The following is a 20,316-nucleotide window of genomic DNA, read 5'->3' as shown; positions in this document are numbered from 1 at the left end:
GTACCATCAGGTAGGCTGATCGGTCTCAAATTTATTCTGCAGCATGATAACGACAACATGCAACCAGAGTCGAACTATTTTCAACAATAAGAACAAGGTGTCATGCAACAGGTATGGCCCCCAAAGAGCCCTGATCTTAACATCATGAAGTCAGTCTGGCATTACATGAAGAGACAGAAGCAGCTGTAACAGCCTAAATCCACAGAAGACCTGTAGCAAGTTCTCCAAGATGCAGGAACAACCTAAAAACTGTGTACCGAGGAGAACTGCTGCTGTTTTAAGCAAACATTGATTTGATTTAGGTTTCTTCTCTTTACTGTACCTTGTATGAAGTTAATTGAATTTTTTTTTTAAAAATTATAGCATTATTTTTGTAAGCATCCTCACTTTACTTTTAGTGCCTAAAACTTTTGCACAGTACTGTAGGTTTACAGTATACAGATGGATATACAACTCCATCAGAGATTTAGGATTAGACCTAAATCAGTTATTCCTAGTTATCCCTCAGAATTCCTAGATCCATTAACCAAATTGATCTGTCTTAGAATGGAAAGAAAGTATCAGGAGATATAATTGGAGCATCCCACACAAATGTTTACTCCCAGGCATCCAATTTGCAGACACCACAGACTGTTCATCCTCTCAAATCAATATTTGTAATCACGGAAGAATTAAAGGCTGTCATCTGCATTGGAGCTAAGGTTACAGTCTGCACCTGTCAGATTTAACCTCTGTGAGAAACACCAAGAACAAAAGGAGGCGTGAATGGGATTTCTCAGTTTGCCTGGCTTCCACTCCCTCATTCATTAATTTTCACTGCCTACACACAACAGAGAGACAGGAAGAACAACCCCAGCTGTGAGTTTTGTGGCTGTGCGACGTGAGGACGCCACAGTCTCTGATCATGTCAGCAGATCAGTGGCACCAGTGCTCTCAGAGGAACCGGACAGAAACAGTGATCAGATGAAGAGGATGGAACATAAATATGGGATACCATGCTGCCATGTGGAGAGGAGTCCTACAGAGCTCACTAATTAGGTTCATGATTGATATGAGCACAAGTAAATGAATGATGCAGCAAAGACATATTAAAAAAACCAGTGCAGGTGAAACTTTTGTTAAGGAAACAAATCTGCAAGTTTGCCACACAGTAAAACCTGTTCACCACTTTTCAGAGCCCTGTCGGAGATAAGCAAGTTTGTGGCAAGGACAGAAATTTGTTTTCAGTAATGCATGCAAGTCAGGCTTAGAGAACTGTCAACCTTGACTGCAGAGTGACCCAATACACACGCAGGCTGGGGGACAGTTCTCATAATTGAAAGAATAAATTGAGGCAGAGAGGCAGCCTGCCCCAATCAATAAGGGTAACCCCATGTAGCTAAGTCAATCAGTGCACCAATTATTGCATCATCAAATAAAATCCCACCTGGATGATTCAAGGATCTCATAGAATGTTGCTACCTAAACAAGAAGTCAGGGCTGGGACGTGAAAGGCAAAACCAAGGCTCAAGGGAGACATAATCTTCCGTTTCTGTTATCAAATTCACAAAACATTCTCTTAGTGGGTGAAATGGTTTTCGATTTGGCTAAAGCTCCCTGAATTATCTGATAACACTCCCACCACATTTTTGTGCCATATCATTAATACTCTACAAGTCTGAAAACATGAACTCTTTTCAAACTGAATCATGGAGGCTGCAGGTCCTTGCAAACAGTCAGTTTTGATATTTTTTCAAGACTTTAAATCCCATTTATTTCAATGCAACATTCTCTTATAACATTTTCAAGGTTTGTTGACTATGCTTGAGTTTTATTTTATTTCATACTCTCCTTGACAATTTCCTATGCTGTGTGCAGCTATGGCTGCGTCAGCATCAAAATGAGCCTTGAGAAAAGTCCTGAAAACTATCCAGTTATCTTTTCATAGACCTCGCCTAGCTTTGCTTTATTACATGAGGGAAATGGCTCCAGGCACACTACAATATAACCTCATTCATTCAAGCCCCATAAGAATTGAAATCATTTAGGTAAATGACTGACTCAGAATACAAATTTCCCAACCAAATCCTACCCAAATGTGCTGTAAAAAAAAAGGTATGTTTTTTAATCACTTTTGTAATTGGCTTTCAAGAATGCCCTTGCGTGCGTGTGTCTACTGCTTAAACTAAAAATAACAATGCGTTCACAAAGAACTTTAATCTATTTTAGGTAGTCATGGGAGCTCACACAAATGAGATTTGTGTCTGTATTGTCTTCACGGGGAATCAACTAAATCTGACAGCGCTTCTCTGCAGTTAACTAACAATGGCTTGTGGCACAACAATGCGAAATTGTGTCACTGTGTAGTTTTAATACTACTCATTTAATTGCAGAAACGAGATCAGTTGGGACAACTCATGTGGAGTCTCAAATGAAGCAATATATGACGATTTGCTTTTACAACCCTTTATTGTTCCAAAGTTCATTCAAAATAGGGCACACGAACAAGAGCGAGAAATAAAAAGTCTTAAAGTAGGTAATACAACATTTCCTGGAAATAAAGTGAATAATAAATGGATATAAAACCGCAACTGGGATTAACTCATTGACGTAAGTCTGCGTTTGCACATTAAAGGACATTCTGTAATATTTTATTACATTCATTTGCTGTGAAATGCGAAACTTTAAAAATGTGATCTTATAAGCGCGGACCCTGCGCAAATCTCCCAGTGACAGTCCCTGGCACTGATGTGGACGCACACTCTGAATCCTGTAGACCTGCCTCAGGAACGCACAGTCGAGCCACAAGATGCGCACTAGGCGCTACAGCTTGGGAGGAGCTTGGGATTTTCCCCCCTTGTTTCACACCACTCTCGAGTGAAGACTGCAAAAGGAGATAGAAAGGGGAAAGGTGAGTGCATTAATATGTGGATAGCGTTCTTGTAGACTTTAAATGAATTGAATGAATATTTCGAGGATAGTTTAGTGACAGAAATGTATCCCTGAAACGCAAGATATCAATTCCTCTGTTCTTTTGTGACAGCGTAACCTGTAGTTACTGAAACTATTACATGTGCGTAATTTGGATATGAGAGGGATCTTTGAAAGGCATCTGATGAACAAGAGACCAAATTACGTACCACATCATACTATTTGTGTAGGAGGCAAAGGTTTGCACCTGTCTAATCGGTTGAATAAGCTTTAAGAGCTCACGTGGAAATATCTGAATGCTCACTATTCAGTAAGTTAAACAAATGGCGACAATTACGCACGAACGAAGCATCAATGTGTGTTTGATTGGGAATGAGAAGTCTGGTTCTAATTTGTTGGCAGTGTACAGAGTTCACTAGGATTCGGCTGAATTTTGCCTTTTGCTCCAGCAGGTGTAAGGTAACAGATCCCTCAGTGGCACAAGCTTGCCTCAAGTCAAGGATTGCCATCGCTGATCAGAAAAGGGGGCTTTGACAAATTACCGATGCTTTGTAAAGTGCATATGTCGCCTGCAGCCTGCTTGATAAATCCCTTCTGCACCTGTGTGGGCTGCTCCGCTGACACAGGGCACAGGCAGGGTGTACATGCTTTTTGGTTCATTGGCAGCGCAACGCTGTAGTTGTCATGACCACAATTTCAGTGGTCCCTACAGATTCAGAGTTATCCTCCAAGTCATTTCACGGTGTGTGTTTATGTTCTATTTCCTTGATAATCTCATTTAGGTCTCACACCTTACATTTTATAATGTGTACTTAAATCTCAAAGAACTCTGAGTGTATGAGTGGTTTTAATTTATTGCACAGCAGCTTAGAGACACATCACACACTTGTTGTCTAAACCTTTTGCTGCTTGTGCCATGTAATGCATATAGATAATTATGACATTGAAGCAACAGAGCAACATTACAAAATGTACTCCATGTTTTCTAATATAAAATATTTGAGATTTGAGATATATTGTTTGAGATTTAATAAAAATAATGGTAAAGCAATGATGTCAGTAAACTAAACCTGGATATTCTTTCCAATGGTCTGTCAAAAAATAGGCTATGAGATCCCCAGAGCAACCAAAGAGTGTCTGTCACCAAAAAGATGACCTCTCACTAAATGTTGTCCTGTGTGTCTCAGAAGTTCCATAAAGAAAAATCTCAGGAATTGAATGTTAGCCACAAATCCATGCCTGTTTCTTACACTCCTTAAAAATGTACTTCAAAAAGAATCTAAATAAGAACAGAGTTATTGTGGATTTGTTGAAAGCCTCTTGCTGAGTCTAACATCACTTAATGGAATTAGCATTCATTTGTTTAATAATGACGCAGCAGCTTTGCAGTTTTTTAAGGGTCAAAAACTGATGGTGGTTTTTATACATGTCATGACAAAATGTTCTTTTTGTATTCAGCAGGGGCTCTCAGCCTCTCACAAGTAAATTGACAGAAATAACAAGATAATGTACTACAGAAAGTATACTGAAAAGGGGATTTTTTTTCATTGAAATATGGTTGTGCAACATGGGCCAGCACTGGTCTTTCTGTCAGAAATTAGGCACACCACATAATATTCCTTTTATGAGATGCAGATTGTGTATGAGAGCAGTCTGTGGCTTTAATGATGTAGCTTTGAACTGGCTGACTCCTTCTGATCACATTGCTTCCTCCATCATTTTCCTTTAGCCTTTATAATGGCACAGGTGTCCCTGTCCCTCGGAAAAACGGCACGCTGTAACCAAATGAACACTCATACCTAGGCCATGGGCAAAGCAATTTTCTATATGAATAGCTGTGGGTAGCAATCTGTGATTTGGAAGTGCTTGGAACTAGTGTGTGCAAAGAGTTCTGATTTCTATTGATTATCATCTGTTACTGAAATGTGTATTCGCAGCTTTTCAGAACATCCACTTCTCAAGGCAATCTTGCACAATTGTACTAATAAATGCAGTGCATCAGCGACTTCTCTTATCTTCTAAATTGCACAGTTTCATTAATTTCAAGTTAAATACTAGATTGCTTTAATGACAGAATGGCATTTACCACACAGGCTACCCTTTCTATATGATATGAAGAAAATAATTAAATAGTACATCAATTCTCTTTTGTTATATTTCATTAAAATTTGGATTGACTTTAAGTGTTCAGAGGGTTCATTTAATGATGATGAGGAAAAAGACCCTTAAAAAAATGTAAAGGTTTAAGTACACCACCGTTAACTCAGGTCTGTCTAAACATATTTTGACATGAATGTCTACAGTTCTTTGAAGAGAGACCCAGGGTTCAATTCCTAGCAGCTGTACTTCGGGCTAAGTCAGGGATTTATGCAACAACAATTGGAGTGTTTGGTGCTGGGAAGCCTGTGAGGGATCATGTCCTTAACACTGCTCTAAAAGCACCTTCCTGTTCATTGGGATGCCTGTTACACCCTTGACTAGCGACTAGTGACACCATGGACATGGTGACAGTGGAGTTGGCAGTGACAAATGCACATCAGGGGTAGCGATTCTAGATTGGAGACTAAAGGTGGGAAATAAACACCAGGAGCACAAACATTTTTCACATTGACAGCCTTTGTCTTTTTTTTTTATTAGATTGTTAGAAACAATAGTCTGCCTGTCCTATCTCAGAAAATCATTTAATTTTATGGGTTTTCTCACCTCAGGTGTCAGCACAGCCCTATATCTGGCATCTTCAGACAAAATGAGCCCACCAGACACAACCAACAACACAGGAGAAGGTGAGGCTGCTGAAACTGATGCCTGGAATCTGCTTAATGACAGCATGGGCTTACACCCACCTGGTTTCCACACGGACATCACCAAGCACCTTGGCGTCCAGATCACCCTGATTACAGCCTACTCCTTAATCATCCTGCTGGGGCTGCTGGGGAACGCTCTTGTCATTTATATGATCATCCGCTACAGAAACATGCGAACAGTGACCAACTTCTTCATAGCTAACTTGGCCCTTGCAGACCTCCTGGTAGACACTCTGTGCTTGCCCTTCACTCTGGTCTACACGCTGCTAGATGAGTGGAAGTTTGGGGCTGTGCTGTGCCACATGGTGCCCTTTGCCCAGGCCTTGAGTGTGCATGTATCCATCCTGACCATGACTGTCATAGCTCTGGAGCGTTACCGCTGCATCGTCTTCCACCTTGGTCGGCGTCTCACATGGCATTCCAGCTTCCTCATTATGGCATTCACCTGGACTATGTCTGCTGTCCTGGCAGCACCCCTGGCCATCTTCAGAGAGTACCGCCATGAAGAGATTCCTTCCATCAACCTCCGCATTGCTGTCTGCTCTGAGAAGTGGCCCCATGGGACCAGCAGGGACGGAGTCATCTACAGCCTCTCAATGCTGCTCCTACAGTACATTATTCCTTTAGCCATCATCAGTTACGCTTACATCTGCATCTGGGTCAAGCTGAAGAATCACATCAGCCCGTCCAGCCGCAGTGACAGCATCAACCGGCGCAAAAAGACCACCAAGATGTTGGCCCTTGTGGTGGTGGTGTTTGCTATTTGCTGGCTACCTTTCCACGTGTTCCAGCTGGCCAGTGATCTTGACTTGGTGCTCAGGTTTAAGGAGTACAAACTGATATACACAGTGTTCCATATTGTGGCTATGTGTTCAACTTTTACCAACCCTCTCCTGTATGGGTGGATGAATAAAAACTATAGGAACGGCTTCCTCATGGTCTTCCGTTGTGAGGATAAGCCAGATTCTTTCCACCCTGAGGGCTCATTCAGGACACGTTCCATAAGAAGGCTGACTCTGAACGGTCGCAATGGTGGACACCCACCTACTGCTGTATGAGATTAACAAAAATTTAAAAAGCCTGTAGAATATGACTGAACACGCTGAACGCACCTGTGGTTCGTGGTGCTTGTGGTTCAAAAGTAGCCTTTTGACTTGAATGGTCTGTTCTTGAGTATCTTTGATGTCACTGGAGAGGGCTCAAAGCTTTGCATGCAGATTGCTTGATGTAAAGCTCTTCTTTCCTTTGTGAATGGTACTAGTGAAAATATATTTGTCGACTGTATTCAGTTATGTGTTTAAGATGTTTACTAGGGTGTTAATTATCTCGGTACAACGTATAATGTGTTTCCTGTAAATGCAGAGCTCTTGTTGGTAAATAACGTCCAATTAATTACGCACTGCATTGCATACATTTGCCAATCTGAGGCTATTAATGTGTTTACTGAAGGGAAGATGATTATTGTGACTGTATGAACAGTTGTTCACTATTGTTTTTTCTATTTGTTGACGTTTGGATGATTTTCACATAATTACTCCAAATGCTTCATTTTGGATTTATTACAATGTCTGTGCAGAATAACAGTCAAGCCTTGTCCAAGGAATCCTGAGAAGGCCTGTTTTTTTGTCCAAGCAGGATGTTAATTTTGTTCTCCTGGCAACAAGCTGTTCCTGATTAGATGGACCAGCAGGACTCTGCGTCCAGAGGAACGGGAGTTAAAAACCACTGGACTGTGTGAAGTGAGAGCAACACATTTTTAATATCTTCATCACAGAATGTGGGGCAGGAGTCAGCTGCTTTGAGGATATGTAAAAAAAAAAAATTTGATTGGGAGGATGTCAGAATGTGCAATTCTATATTCATTACACTCAGCTGCTAAAGTGTCCTTTGTTGGTGGTCTTTTAATTATGAACACGCAAACATTAATCAGCCACAGGGCCTGTGAGCACACATATTGAGCCCCCGTTGCACATGCAACTCCCAGAGTCAATTTGACCATCAGGAGAAATGACAGTTAGTGCCTCCATGCAAGATAAAGAGAGCTTGACTTGGACCCCTTAATTGCAGTAAGGTAATAATATTGTAAATGTCTGTGGGTTATTGGCTGGGTGAATACTAGTACAACTTCAAAATAGTGAAACCTTTTCTATTCAAAACTTTTGAGATCTACAATAGTCTGGAGCCCTGGTACATGCAACCCTGCATTCCTCGTGTACAACAGGAAAGATAAACTTAAACTCCTAGTCCCAAACAGTCAGTGCAAGGGGAAATAGAAGCAATGTCTTTATTTTTTCTTTTTCTTTTCTTTTTTTTTTTTTTTTTTTACAAAAAAGCAAGGTTCATAAAAATGTGACATAAACTTTCATACTGCATTCTGAAAAAAGAGGCAAAAGACATAACATCTAATAAAGCTAATAAAGCATTTAATGAACAAGCAGACAAATGTGGCCTACGCAGTGATTCATTTTACAGCAGCAAAAATACATATTGGTTATGTATTTCCTGTTCTTGACACCCACATTACTGATTTCATGGCTTAGCCTATATTCCACACTGTAGACTAATATAGAAACTGTAGGCCTAAGGCTTTATCAGGACTGCTAGCAGACAAACGTTGAGCTCAGACCCAGTAGGCATTTGACCTAATGTGTGAAATTTTTATCTGCAGACTGGAGGTGTCTTGAGGGGTGATTTTAGCTATGCAGAATAGATTATCCATCTTTCTCCAGTGTAGTTTGCTAAAGGGGATATAAAACAACAAAAATAGTAAGGAAATCAAATTAACGATTAAAATACTTTTTACCCTCGAGTTGAAAGTAGGTTTTCTGAGCCACACTCTCTTCAGTGAGCCTTACATATGTCACTTCCAGTTGTTTTGACAGCATTATACGACATTCAACCCCAAAACGAATGATCAAAATATAATTTTATTGAGGTTTGAATGCTGAAAATTTGGAAATTTGCAGTCACCTGCTGCCCTCTAGTGTCAAAAGTGGATGTTGCATCTGCGCGACCTATCGGATGCCATTTTTTTTCCTAGGGTGGCGACGTCATGATCTGCCCTTCTCTGCCTCTGATTGGCTAGTGCTCGTTCCCTTCGTTGGTTAGGTTTAGGCATGAGGAGTGCGATTAGTTAGAATTAGGGTAATAATATCAGGGTAAGCCAATCAGAGGCAGAGTAGAGCGGGTCATGACTTCACCATCCTAGGAAAATAATATCGCCTACCGGATATGTCGTTGGTATTTGACCTTCCTTCTTTCCAGCCGGAGTCACGGTTGACATGAGTTGTAGGTGGCTTCATGGTGAAGCTTATCCGGACAGGAGAATAAAATGCAAATACGTATCTTTTGAATGTTGTCGCCATACAGGTAAGTGTATTTTCCTCTGACATAAACTCATACTTATTGAATGTAGGTTAATGCAGTGAGTGGGTCGAACTGTGCCATTCATTCATAAGGTTTGCTCCATGCTAGGCTAGTTGAAGCTAACGAGGAAGTCAAAACGAGTGCGGACGTGACAAATGTCACAGTAACTTTATACCCGATGTTAACTCCCTGTTTAAATATCTTTCAGTGGGTCATAATGTTAGGCTATTCTCAATCATACCAGGACTCTGGATAGTATTTGTGAGTTGATATCATGCTTTTATGCTGTTTTTTTTCTATTTTCTTTTGGTGACTCGACAGCTGTCATGTAGCGTTAGCTGGAAAGATCGGGAAAGTGAGGCAACACAGCTAGCTAACTTACATTAACCTAAATCTAAGTCTTATTTGACTTGTCTTACTTGTCTTTTTGACACTTTTTTAAATGTAAAAACATTACTTCCTTAATCGTCCACATTGCTATTGCTCAATTCAGTGTGTTTACCACAGGCTAGTGCTGTCACCATCATTCTCGAGGTCGCCCTGTTTTGTTATTTGAAAGCCAGTAGTTGCATAAACCTGCCGAGCTAACGCGTTTTGTTTGTTCTGTATCGACACAGGGTCTTGCCAGAGTAAACGAAGGGAACAATGGTGAAGTATTTCTGCTGCGCAGGTTTGCTAAAAAGCACCTGGGACCAAGTTTGTGTTGCTTACTGGCAACGATATCCCAACCCCTACAGGTGAGGGTCGTAGTGGTTTATGGATACACTTTTCACCTCTGATCCTTCCTTCTTCTTCATCCAAACTACATAAATACTGTGGACACAGAGATGTGATACACAGAGATAATGCTGACATTACAGCTGAAACAATGAATATATGAACGGATTCACATAAAAGTATTTGGCAACAACTAATATGAGTAGGTTTACTTTGTCTTCTACTTGTGTTAATTGAACATTTTTGGGGATTTGGACCACTGATTGAACAAAACAAGCAATCTGAATAAGTGAACTTGGGCTTTGAGAAATTGTGATGGCCATTTTTCACAATTTTCTGCCGTTTTATAAACTAAACAATTAATAGATTTTTGGTTTAACTCAGCTGAAACATTTAAATGAATTGATTACCTGATCAAAAGAAAATTAATGTCCAACAATTTTCATTGTCAATTAAGCATGTTCTAGACCTGCATTCCTACACAGAGGTTTTGTATTGCCTTGATCCATAATATTTGCCTCTCTTCCCCAGTAACCATGTATTGACTGAGGACATCATTTTTCGGGAGGTTACTCCAACCAACTGCCTCATTTCCAGACGTCTGTTGACCAAAACTAGCCGAGCGCCTCGCTGGATGGAGCGGTACCTCCCGAAGCACATGGCCAGCTCTGCGTATATCATCGAGGACTCTATTGTTGACCCTCAGAAAAGGACCATGACCACACTAACATGGAACATCAGCCACGCTCGTCTCATGGTACTATAACTTTCGCCTCTATAGACACTCTGCATTGCACAAAGTAAACACATGGCCTCATGTTAAACTGCCGCGGTTACCACAGTAACACAATCACGTCACGACCACCGTAGAGTCAAGCTGGTCACCGATCCACTGCTGAGTGAGCGGCTCAAGTGATGAGACATTAGTTATTCTTTCAGGCTTGACATAAAGAATGATGTGCCTGCCGAATGCCGAACAATATTCCTGCTGCAAGTTGGCCTCTTAATGACAACACTGGAATAAAGATAGACATTTAGACTGTAGAGGATATAAAGAATAGACTGCTACAGGAATAAATGCTTTGGAAAAGCTTACCGTATTGGTCTGAATATACGATATAAGGTATTTTTCCTGGACATACATCTGAAGAAGTATTTTCAGACCACTGTGTCATCAGGCAGAACAGACAGTGTGCCAACGTGGTCTAAAAAGAGTCCCTAGGTCTCACCAAAGGTTTTTAGTGAGCCTTTTAAAGAGAACCTAATCTTCTCAAGTTTAATGCAGTGTAAGACTTACGCAATCCATCTGCAATGGCTGGGAGGAGAAACATGTTTCCATTTGAGTTTCCACTGTTGCTAATAGTGTGGTGAACGCAGCAACCCTCTGCATTGCTATGGGATGATTGTCCTCCACTGGGATTCCAGATATAGCTGTGAGGGGGTCAGGATCTACAGGGATATGTAGTACATTTTGATAGGTTTCGAACATATCCGTCCAAAAATCTGTTAACCTGGGGCAGGCCCATAACATATGGATAAGATTGGCAGGTGATTGTTTACATCTGTAGCAGGCATCACTTACGTCTGGGAATATTTTAGCCAATCGAACATTTGTGTAATGAGCTCTGTGGAGGATCTTGCAGTGCAGAATGATGTGCCTTGCACAGATGGAAGAAGAATGTACCAGTTATTAAAATGTGTTTCCACTTGTCATCAGGCAATCCCATTCCTAAGTCATCCTCCCATGTACTTTTAACATTAACAGAGACATCAGGATTTAAAGAGCGTATTACATTATAAATGACTGAAATGAGGTCAAGATCAAGGTTCAGAAGAGTGTCAGTTTTAGAGTCAGGAGGGCGATTGTGGAAGTGAGAAAATTGCTTCGGGCAAATTGCCTGATCTGGAAGAATGAAAAAGGTGGCTATTACCCCTGAATTCCACCGGGCGCGTGTGCGCCGCGTTCCGACGCAGCTGCCGGAGCTGATCGCGGCCACTCAAGTCAATGTATCCGATTCCACCGGGAGCAAAACCGCGTCAGAGCTGGAACGCTGCGCACACGCGCCCGGTGGAATCCCTGGGTTAGGCAGGCCAAATTCAGTTGGTTGCAGTCTGCAACCTCATCACTAGATGCCACAAAATCCTACATACTGCACCTCTGATGTTGCTAGGCTAGCCAGTGTCTTAAAGTCTGCTTATAGTGAATGTGTTAGAATTAGTCAGCCCCAAAAGTGTTTTGTTAGTCCAGTTTAACCTGCAGGAGTTTCTGAAGGCTTGTGTAATGTGTTTTTCTGCGGATATAAATTCATTACGAGAGAATGGAAAAAATGAAAATGAGTCCAAAGCGTCTTCCGACATCTCTGCTGCAGCAATGGAATATGTCAAGCTGCCAAATACCACTGTCACTGATGATAAAGACCAACAGGCAGTCTTATAAATGCTAACTGCCAGAGAAAATAAATTTTGACTGCTTTCAAGAGCTGAGTGAGAATAAATAACTATACTATAAATTATATTCAAGAAGTATTTTTCCAAAAACAGGTGTTAGAAAAGGGGAGGGGGGCAGGGGCATCTGAAGTTTCAATTATTGTCTTTATGGCGGTTACCGCGACAGCTTGAATCAATCAAAAATCAATACTGTTGCAGCTCTACCTCATGTTGCTGTTGTTTTGTTTTGTTTTTTTTCCCTCTCTACCCCAGTCTGTGGAAGAGCGGTGCGAGTACCAAATCAACCCTGAGAATGGCAGCTGGACTGAGATAAAAAGAGAAGCTTGGATCTCTTCCAATGTCTACGGGCTCTCGAGGGCTATTCAGGTCAGTAGAGCAAAGTGGAGCACTGCACTACGTAACAGACCAGGGAAAGTGTTGTGGGGCGTCTGAGAAGGGAGGCTCCCCCACCTATGTTTCATTCTGTAATTGGTAATATAATACAGTGTTAAGATGCAACAGCTGAGCGGTTGAAACTGTCTGCCAGGACTGACTGAACGATTTATGATGTAGAATCTGAGTCGTCCTTTATTGTCGAGTGAGTTAGTATGTGATGATTTGAGTTATATGTTGTTGACAAAGTGTTGTCTGTGTGAGAAATTTTCCTGTCTTGACTGACATTGTGTTCTCTCTTTCTAGGAATTTGGTCTTGCAAGGTTCAAGACTAGTGTTACGAAGACCATGAAAGGCTTTGAATACGTGCTGGCCAAAATGCAAGGTAAGTTTTCTTTTGGATATTCTTTCTTTATTCATCTTTATTTGCATGCATCCGTTAAGAGATGTTATAACACATATATGAATATAAAAAAAACAAAGAATCAACTTGAATTCCTTTCGGAGATGGTTAATGGCCATAAGAGTGTGTGCACAAACCAATTCATGCACAGTAACAACTTAAAGTCACCATGAAAACTTAGTTTACTGTATAGAGCAGTGGTTGGATCCCAAACCGGGGGGCTAATATCCATTGCGGGGAGTTGCACATGACCAGGAGAAAAATGTGGAGTGAAACTAATGTTGAATAAACCTTTTTCACAGTAGACACTCTTGTCCGACACAGGTGTAACTAATCAATAATTGCTGGAACAGAGGCATTGCTTGATCTCATTAGTAACACCTGTGCTTTTCCTGCTATGACAAGCCAAGATGTCTGCTATGGAAAAGGCTTATGAATCCAGTTCATTTAGGAACGATGAAGAAACGAGCGTTCTCATATTGTCAGGCTATCGCTTAGCAGGATTTATTCAGAAAGCAAAGCGACATCTAAATTACAAGATGCACAGATTTTTGACTGAACAAAAGAAAGACGTGCTGTAGTAGTGTAGTGTAAAAACTTATGGGCGGTTTGAGCAAAGCTTAATTTGATTAGCTGCTTCCAAAGGTGTGGCATAATTTATAAGATTTTAATTTGCAAGAACACAAGTTCATACGTTTTCAAGTCTGTGAAATGTAGTAATGGTAAATACTGAAAGTTTATAGCAAATTTTCAGTCACTTTTGTAGTAGTTCAGGCCAAACAAGTAAAATGGCATTGAAAGCGTAAAGTATATTGTTGTATTGTTTTAAGTGTGTCCATCTGTATCCACTTCCAGCTGTTTCCTATTGAAATCTTGGTGATATGTTGTTGATAAAAGGCCATGTCATTGTTTTGTTTTTGTTTTGTTTTTTTTTTTAATTTGCTGGGAAACGGACAAGCTGAGAGTCAGTACAAATTATACTGATGATTCAAAATGTTATGCAAGCATCTGGTTTATTGCACAGTTCAAAATCATGAAGGAAGTGCGATGCTTTTCGTGAACTGCATAAATATACAGAGAAGAATGTTCTCGGTTTACTGTATTTTTGAAGTATTCTTCTATTCTATCCAAGGTGAAACTCCATCAAGAACCCTCGCCGAAACAGCCACAGAACGGGCAAGAGAGACAGCACTGGCAGCTAAGGAGAAAGCCAAAGACCTCGCCTCACACGCCCAGAAGAAACAATATGTGTGATTAGCTACATAAAACCACTGGCTCTGTTTCCACTGATACTGGGACAGATTTATCTTTACCCCTCTCATGGCTCAATTATGCATTGGGGTGAGACAAATTGATCCCGGTCATGGGTAGACACCTCTGTGAGGGAGCATCTGACTGATATGGTGGGTGGACCACATAAGGCCTGAGCTGGATTCGAGAGCCTGTTCCAGCCTCCCCGTTCCTGCACCACACCTTTGATACCAGATCCTCTCGGTATTTATCAGAGATAGAGATCTTAGAAAGGATTGGTTGAATATGGCTCTGGGTGCTATAAAATGACGATAGCACTTTGCCAACCTTGATACTGTTCCTCAGACCTTTGCTCAACCTCTGTGCCCTTCAACAGTATTTGCTTTTAACTGTTCTTATGAGTTGTTTTGTAATCGCTAACTATTCTTTTACAGAAGCTCAGATCTGTATAATTACAAAATATGTGATTTAAGCTAGGGAAGGCAATTTATGTTACAAGCATTTTTTGTTATATTTGTTGAAATTCTCTTTACATCCTGAGAGCAATCAATTAATCAAATGCTCTGCTTAAAAAAAAAAAAAAAAAGAAAGGAAAAAAAAATCTGGTATTTGTGGCTGTCACAAGCTTGTAATAAGCCCGTCCAAATCATTGTATTCGGCCCGCATGAAATGATTGGATCCCTGCCTGTCTACCTGCACGCAATCTGCCCGTCTCATTAATTGCCTGCCTCCAAAACCTTCTCAGTGAGCAGTCCGTCAGAGAGCCGGACCGAGTCCCTGAGTGACGGGTCAGGATCTGATCTGATCTGCATGCAATTCATGCAGTCCCGTCACTTCCTATCTGTCAGTGTACCACTGCTCGCCTGGCCTCCAAACTTTCTGTTGCTTGAATGAGGCAGTAAACAGTTAAACTGTTGTTTCATGCACGTATGAAGTGTGTGCATATCTACATCCATGTTGAATATGCCTGTGCTCGTCTGGTGGGAGGGGCTTAGGACAGGAGGGAGGGGGAGGGGCTGCAGGAGGAGAGGTGTATTTTCAAATTCTGGCTTTTTTCATTGTTTTTTTTTTTTTTCGTTTTCCAGAAAACTTCCTAATGCAGCTTTAATGCCAATGAATATGTATGATTTGTTTCAGTTGTATTTGCGCTTATGTTGTCTTTGTTCAGTTCACCCAAATGTACCTTAATCATCCTACCAAGACTTATCATCTCATTAATTTTAAGTTTAAGTTCACTGAGTGAAGAAGGGTCCAAATTGTTGACAGGCACTTGTCATTTAGCACTCTTCATATGGTTACCTGGTTGCAGTGGGTCTGTTTGCATCTATATTTGAAATGTGTGTATAAAGGCAAAACTGATGCCTTTGTTTTTCACATTCAGCTTAGGTCTGATGATACAACTCATGCAACTATGCGCGCTTACTGTATCAGTTTGTCAATAAATGGACATTTTCTTTGTAACCATCATGCTGTGAGATCTTTTTAATATGAAGTGACGTCTCTGTATACCAGTCCTGATGTATTCCAGGTTAAGGTCAAGCAAAAATATCAGAAACTACTTAAATATAGAAAATATTTATTCATAAAAAAAAAAACCTTACACCAGTACAAAATTGCTACATAATATTACTGGGCGGAGAGACAGATGAATGCAGACATACTATTAAAAAGGTAATAAAGGCATCTTGCATATACAAAAGTCAGGGCAAAATGCACCTTCAGTTATTAAATACATAGCAATGAATAAGATACATACAGTACTTGTAACTCATAAATTGCATAATCATTACAAGTACACATTTACCTTCCTGACTGTGGTGAAATAGCTGTATGCATAATTATCATTTTATTGACAAATGCACAAGCAACGAAGTGCGCAGTTCTGATGCTGAACACTTCCGACAAAGCAGTGAATAAAACAGTCCTGTGCAAGGAAACACCATTAATGCCCTCAACATTAATCTTCATCTCAGGCATCAAAGTTCTTGCACTAAATTTGTGACTGAATTGTGTACAAATACACCAAACGAATATTTGGCACAGTTACTTAATTGCCAGATAGAAATGTGCAAATATGACCAGTTAAGTTCTGTTCACTGTTTTCACCATGTGATATACTCTCAACCCTTTTGAGACGAAACAAGTGCAATGAGTGGACGTTTTGTGCAACAGAAGGAAAAAAAAAGAACAAAATACATGACTGAACTTACATAATGAGACACTTATACAAAACATAGCACAGATTAATGTTTAAGTGCATGCTACACATGACATTACTGAAATATAAACTTAGTGCTAAAGAGAAGCTGTAAAGACCAAATCTGATTTAAGGCAGAATTCAATATAGGCATACTGTAGTAAAGAATAAGTTAAGAGTTTTCGATACAAAAAAAGCCCTTATTTGGATAAAAAGCCCTTAAAAAAGGTGAATGAATAGATTTGCTTGAATTATTGTAAGTTACAGACAAGTCAATGGCTTTGGAAAATGTTTCCATCAATCGTCGATGCCGGAAATATACACGCGCATTGATACATCCATCCCAGCCCAGTGATTTTAACTGCTATTCAGTGCAAAGTGGACACAGCTCATTCATAATCGTAAAACGTTATCGTTTAGCTTGTAGTCAAACATTGTTGAAAAGAGAATGTTAAAAAAAGTACTCCTGTCAAAATTTGTCTTCATTTGTACAGTAACATTTTCCTCCATTCTCCTTCATCCTCTGTTTGCTTGTTTTTGGAATGTTTTCTCCTCTTCCTCCTCACCTGGTGTTATTAAACCAGTTACCACGAGTTTACTGCTGTCATAACCAGGCTTTGTCCATACTGGAGTAACAGTGGTCTGCATCAGTGTGCGTAATGCTCAGTCCATCAGAGTCCACACAGTCAAACACGATGCTTTCCACGTCAACCTCCACATCCTCTGTAATGATCAAAGGTCAGAACCATTAGCAAAAGGAAACTATAAAATCCAAGATCACAAAATTAACCAACAAGTGTAGCTGACGCCAAGAAAGCTTCAAACTTTTATTATTATTGTGACGGGAGGCCTGAGGTGAGACCCTACTTGTGTCTGACCTACCTCTGTCGGAGTCCGACCTCTCGGATGACATGGTCGACCCCTGACTGTCGTTCCTCATCCTCTCCGTGCTTCTCTGCAGCTGCTCCAGCCGAACCTGCAGCTCTCTCTGCTCCCAGCGCAGGCGGCCCTTCAGCTGCTCTGCACGCTCATCCTGCTCCTGCAGCTTCTGAGATGAGAAAGCAGAGAGAGAGAAACAAGTGAGAGGTAGACAAAAGCCTTGGTCACAACAAAGACAGGATAAGCATCTGGAGAGCGAGCACCGTCAGGAAATGCCCCTAATGCATATAAAAGACCATGGATCTGGTGGCTTGGGACAAACAGCATTATGTTTCTATAAGTATGATTCCAGCCTGGGTGTTGTGTCTACCTTTATGTGAAGCTGGGCTCGTCTCAGGAGGTTGAGGGTGGTGTTTCTCATCGAGTCAGATGACAGAGGAACTTGCTTCTTGAGCTGCTCCAGGCAGTGCCTCAGCTGAGCTCGTCTGCAAAACACAACAACAAGCAACAACTGATGCTGTTAATCCATGCAAGTGCAAACAAGGTGTTTAAAATACTGTAGGTGAACTTAATTTCACTCAGAATGATGATCTATTATTTCATAACTTTTGCCCATCTTTTATATTTATATATATATTTTATTTTTTTGTTTTGCTATGACATGCAACTTAACATTCTCATTACCTGTTTTTTTCCAACTCGTTGTGAACTGACCTGTGATTGGAGTAAGAGACAGTTTGGTTAGTTTAGAAATACATATTCATGATGATGGCTAACAATAACTGTGACATATTTGGGTTTAAAATGGTGCTTTATTATGAATGAAAGTAGAGCTGCAACTAACAGTTATTTTTGTTTGGTCCATAAAATGTCACAATGGTGAAAAATGTCAACCACCGTTAACCCAAACCCAAGTCGACGTCCTTAAACGTCTTGTTTTGTCCACAACCCAAAGATATTCAGTTTACTGTCATTGAAGACTAAAGAAACCAGAAAATACAACTGAAACTGAAATCAAAGTATTTGGACAAAAAAAAAAAAAAAGATTTAAAATGATTAATCAAAATTCAGTTCATTCAATAATTTAATCAAAATGATTTTAAAATATTATTATCAAAATAGGTGGTGATTAATTTCGTAGTTGACAACTAATCGATTCATTGACTGATTGTTGCAGCCCTAAGTGAAAGTCAGACTTCAAACCACACCCTTTTGTCAGTTGTGTGTTATGTAATGTATTCACCTATTGCCACCAGGAGATATCTTCTTGCTCTTCTGTTTGCTTCTCTTATCAGAGAGACCTGGGCTTAGAGGCAGGACTGAAGCATAGCCATGTTCTGCTTCTGTACAGGAAAAAACAACACCACAGCTATGTCAAAGGAAGTCGTGGGCTAAATCACTACAAAAAAAACAATGGCAGCAATGTTAAATATGACGTTTCAATTGTTATTATTCTATTGGTATTATTAACATTAGTGAACCCTGGTGCTGCAAATGAACTCTTATTATCATCTGCCTGAGGAGTAAACATGCCATCATGAGAAACTACGAGGACAAAACCCCTCGGGTACTGTCATCAGCATCATCAGCTGGACGTTTTGTTTTTGATTTTGGCGCCATCACACACCATCTATTCACTGTTATAAAACTCGCCTCTGTAGCCTCACATATAGAAACACCCAACACGATGTCAACAGTGCGTTAACAATGAATGAAACCTATTTTATTGCCTTTTTCTGCGTCCCTCTCATTCACCTTGATGAGCGCTCGTCGCCGCTCGGGTTCATTTTGAATTGGGACCAGATTGGCGCCTTTGAGTACAATGATGCGAGCGATATGTAGGTCACTGAGTCAAATGGGAAAGGTCGCTTAAAATAACCTTCCAGCAGAAATCTCGATGATTTTTCGAACAATTGCGCTGCATTATGTGTTTGTGTTATGTTTTGCATGCATAGTTACGGTCGCTTCATTGTGCATTTTGTTGTTTTACCAATAACCAACTTCCTCCCCCCTTTTGTAGACTGACAGTTGTCATAAAAACACTCACCTCGCTCTCTTCTCTCCAGAAACTCAGCGGCCCTAAGAAGCACCTGGATGTTGCAAACATTCCCTTCCATTTTTTTTAATTTAATCTTTTTGTTAGAATGAAAAAACCGCGGGCAACAGCCTACTAGGGTACGAGCGTAACGTTAGCTTCAAGTAGATGAAGCTGTGTCAGTCAGTCGGTGCTGCTACGTCCTCACGCTGCCTTCAAGTGCTCCGTTGAAGATCGGACATCTGAAATTTCTCTCTCAAATACAGTCCCGGCGGGCACTTGGTTGAGCAGAAATAATAACAAAAAGGGCCAAAAATATTAGTTTATGCTGGTTTATTTTAGTGATACAGAGTACTTATATGAGTCACACATTTTAGCTTTATATTTGTGTGAAATTTACGCCTACTGTTGCATATTAAAAAGACGGCTATTTGCGCAAAATACCCGACTATAATATTTAAGACAGTAGTTATTTTTTACAAAACATAATGTCATAAAAAATAGTAACCTAAACATTAGATAACGGAAAAGATCGTCTTCGATGTGTGTGTCCTTATGGTGCATTTCGGCTATAATTACAATGTTTCGTTTAGTATTCGAAGGCATCGAGAAACAACGTAAAGACGTCATCGTCGAGCCTCCCCCTCTCCCCTTCACAGCACCTTTATTTTCAAGCATTTATTATCTGATAATATCATTATATTCTGACATTTTGCTTATTCAAAGTTGTTCCTGTCGTATATCACATGGCCATTCGTGAGCTGGCTATACAAAGCTGCATTGTTATAGAATATTGTATTGTTACACTTGTACATTTATTCATTAAACATGTTTTTTTACTCTCACATTTGACTGATGCTCGAAAAAACAAACGTCTTTACCTCAACTCCACGCCATATTCGTCTATTTTTCGTTTTTGTTTACTTTATAGACT

General features: G+C 40.3%; 3 protein-coding genes across 3 annotated transcripts; 2 read left to right on the top strand and 1 right to left on the bottom strand.

Annotated features, from left to right (window-relative positions):
* The first annotated feature begins 2,769 nt into the window (after positions 1 to 2,769).
* On the top strand, positions 2,770 to 7,522 carry npy7r (neuropeptide Y receptor Y7). The gene is made up of 2 exons (XM_044363646.1): positions 2,770 to 2,890; positions 5,619 to 7,522. Exon 2 carries the CDS (start codon positions 5,657 to 5,659, stop codon positions 6,770 to 6,772), a length of 1,116 nt encoding a protein of 371 aa, XP_044219581.1. The 5' UTR covers positions 2,770 to 2,890; positions 5,619 to 5,656; the 3' UTR covers positions 6,773 to 7,522.
* A 1,430-nt stretch (positions 7,523 to 8,952) lies between these two features.
* On the top strand, positions 8,953 to 15,732 carry prelid1a (PRELI domain containing 1a). The gene is made up of 6 exons (XM_044363648.1): positions 8,953 to 9,083; positions 9,698 to 9,817; positions 10,329 to 10,554; positions 12,498 to 12,611; positions 12,924 to 13,002; positions 14,153 to 15,732. Exons 2-6 carry the CDS (start codon positions 9,726 to 9,728, stop codon positions 14,272 to 14,274), a joined length of 633 nt encoding a protein of 210 aa, XP_044219583.1. The 5' UTR covers positions 8,953 to 9,083; positions 9,698 to 9,725; the 3' UTR covers positions 14,275 to 15,732.
* mxd3 (MAX dimerization protein 3) lies at positions 15,349 to 19,859 on the bottom strand. The gene is made up of 6 exons (XM_044363649.1): positions 19,395 to 19,859; positions 18,591 to 18,690; positions 18,032 to 18,061; positions 17,718 to 17,832; positions 17,351 to 17,516; positions 15,349 to 17,191 (listed from the first exon to the last, which is right to left on the bottom strand). Exons 1-6 carry the CDS (start codon positions 19,462 to 19,464, stop codon positions 17,073 to 17,075), a joined length of 600 nt encoding a protein of 199 aa, XP_044219584.1. The 5' UTR covers positions 19,465 to 19,859; the 3' UTR covers positions 15,349 to 17,072.
* Between the last annotated feature and the right edge of the window lie 457 nt (positions 19,860 to 20,316).

Source organism: Thunnus albacares, chromosome 10, assembly GCF_914725855.1.
Source record: "Thunnus albacares chromosome 10, fThuAlb1.1, whole genome shotgun sequence".
In the NCBI taxonomy this organism is placed as follows: Eukaryota; Metazoa; Chordata; class Actinopteri; order Scombriformes; family Scombridae; genus Thunnus; species Thunnus albacares.
The sequence above is the reverse complement of the archived record's forward strand: the minus strand, read 5'-3'. Positions and strand labels throughout refer to the sequence as shown.

Coding starts and splice junctions, on each gene's coding strand:
- npy7r (XM_044363646.1), top strand. CDS start 5,657: ATGAGCCCACCAGACACAACCAACAACACAGGAGAAGGTGAGGCTGCT.
- mxd3 (XM_044363649.1), bottom strand. CDS start 19,464: ATGGAAGGGAATGTTTGCAACATCCAGGTGCTTCTTAGGGCCGCTGAG. Junction 18,691..19,394: donor TCTGGAGAGAAGAGAGCGAG/GTGAGTGTTTTT, acceptor TTTCCTGTACAG/AAGCAGAACATGGCTATGCT. Junction 17,192..17,350: donor GAGGTCGGACTCCGACAGAG/GTAGGTCAGACA, acceptor TGATCATTACAG/AGGATGTGGAGGTTGACGTG.
- prelid1a (XM_044363648.1), top strand. CDS start 9,726: ATGGTGAAGTATTTCTGCTGCGCAGGTTTGCTAAAAAGCACCTGGGAC. Junction 10,555..12,497: donor TCAGCCACGCTCGTCTCATG/GTACTATAACTT, acceptor TCTCTACCCCAG/TCTGTGGAAGAGCGGTGCGA. Junction 12,612..12,923: donor GGCTCTCGAGGGCTATTCAG/GTCAGTAGAGCA, acceptor CTCTCTTTCTAG/GAATTTGGTCTTGCAAGGTT.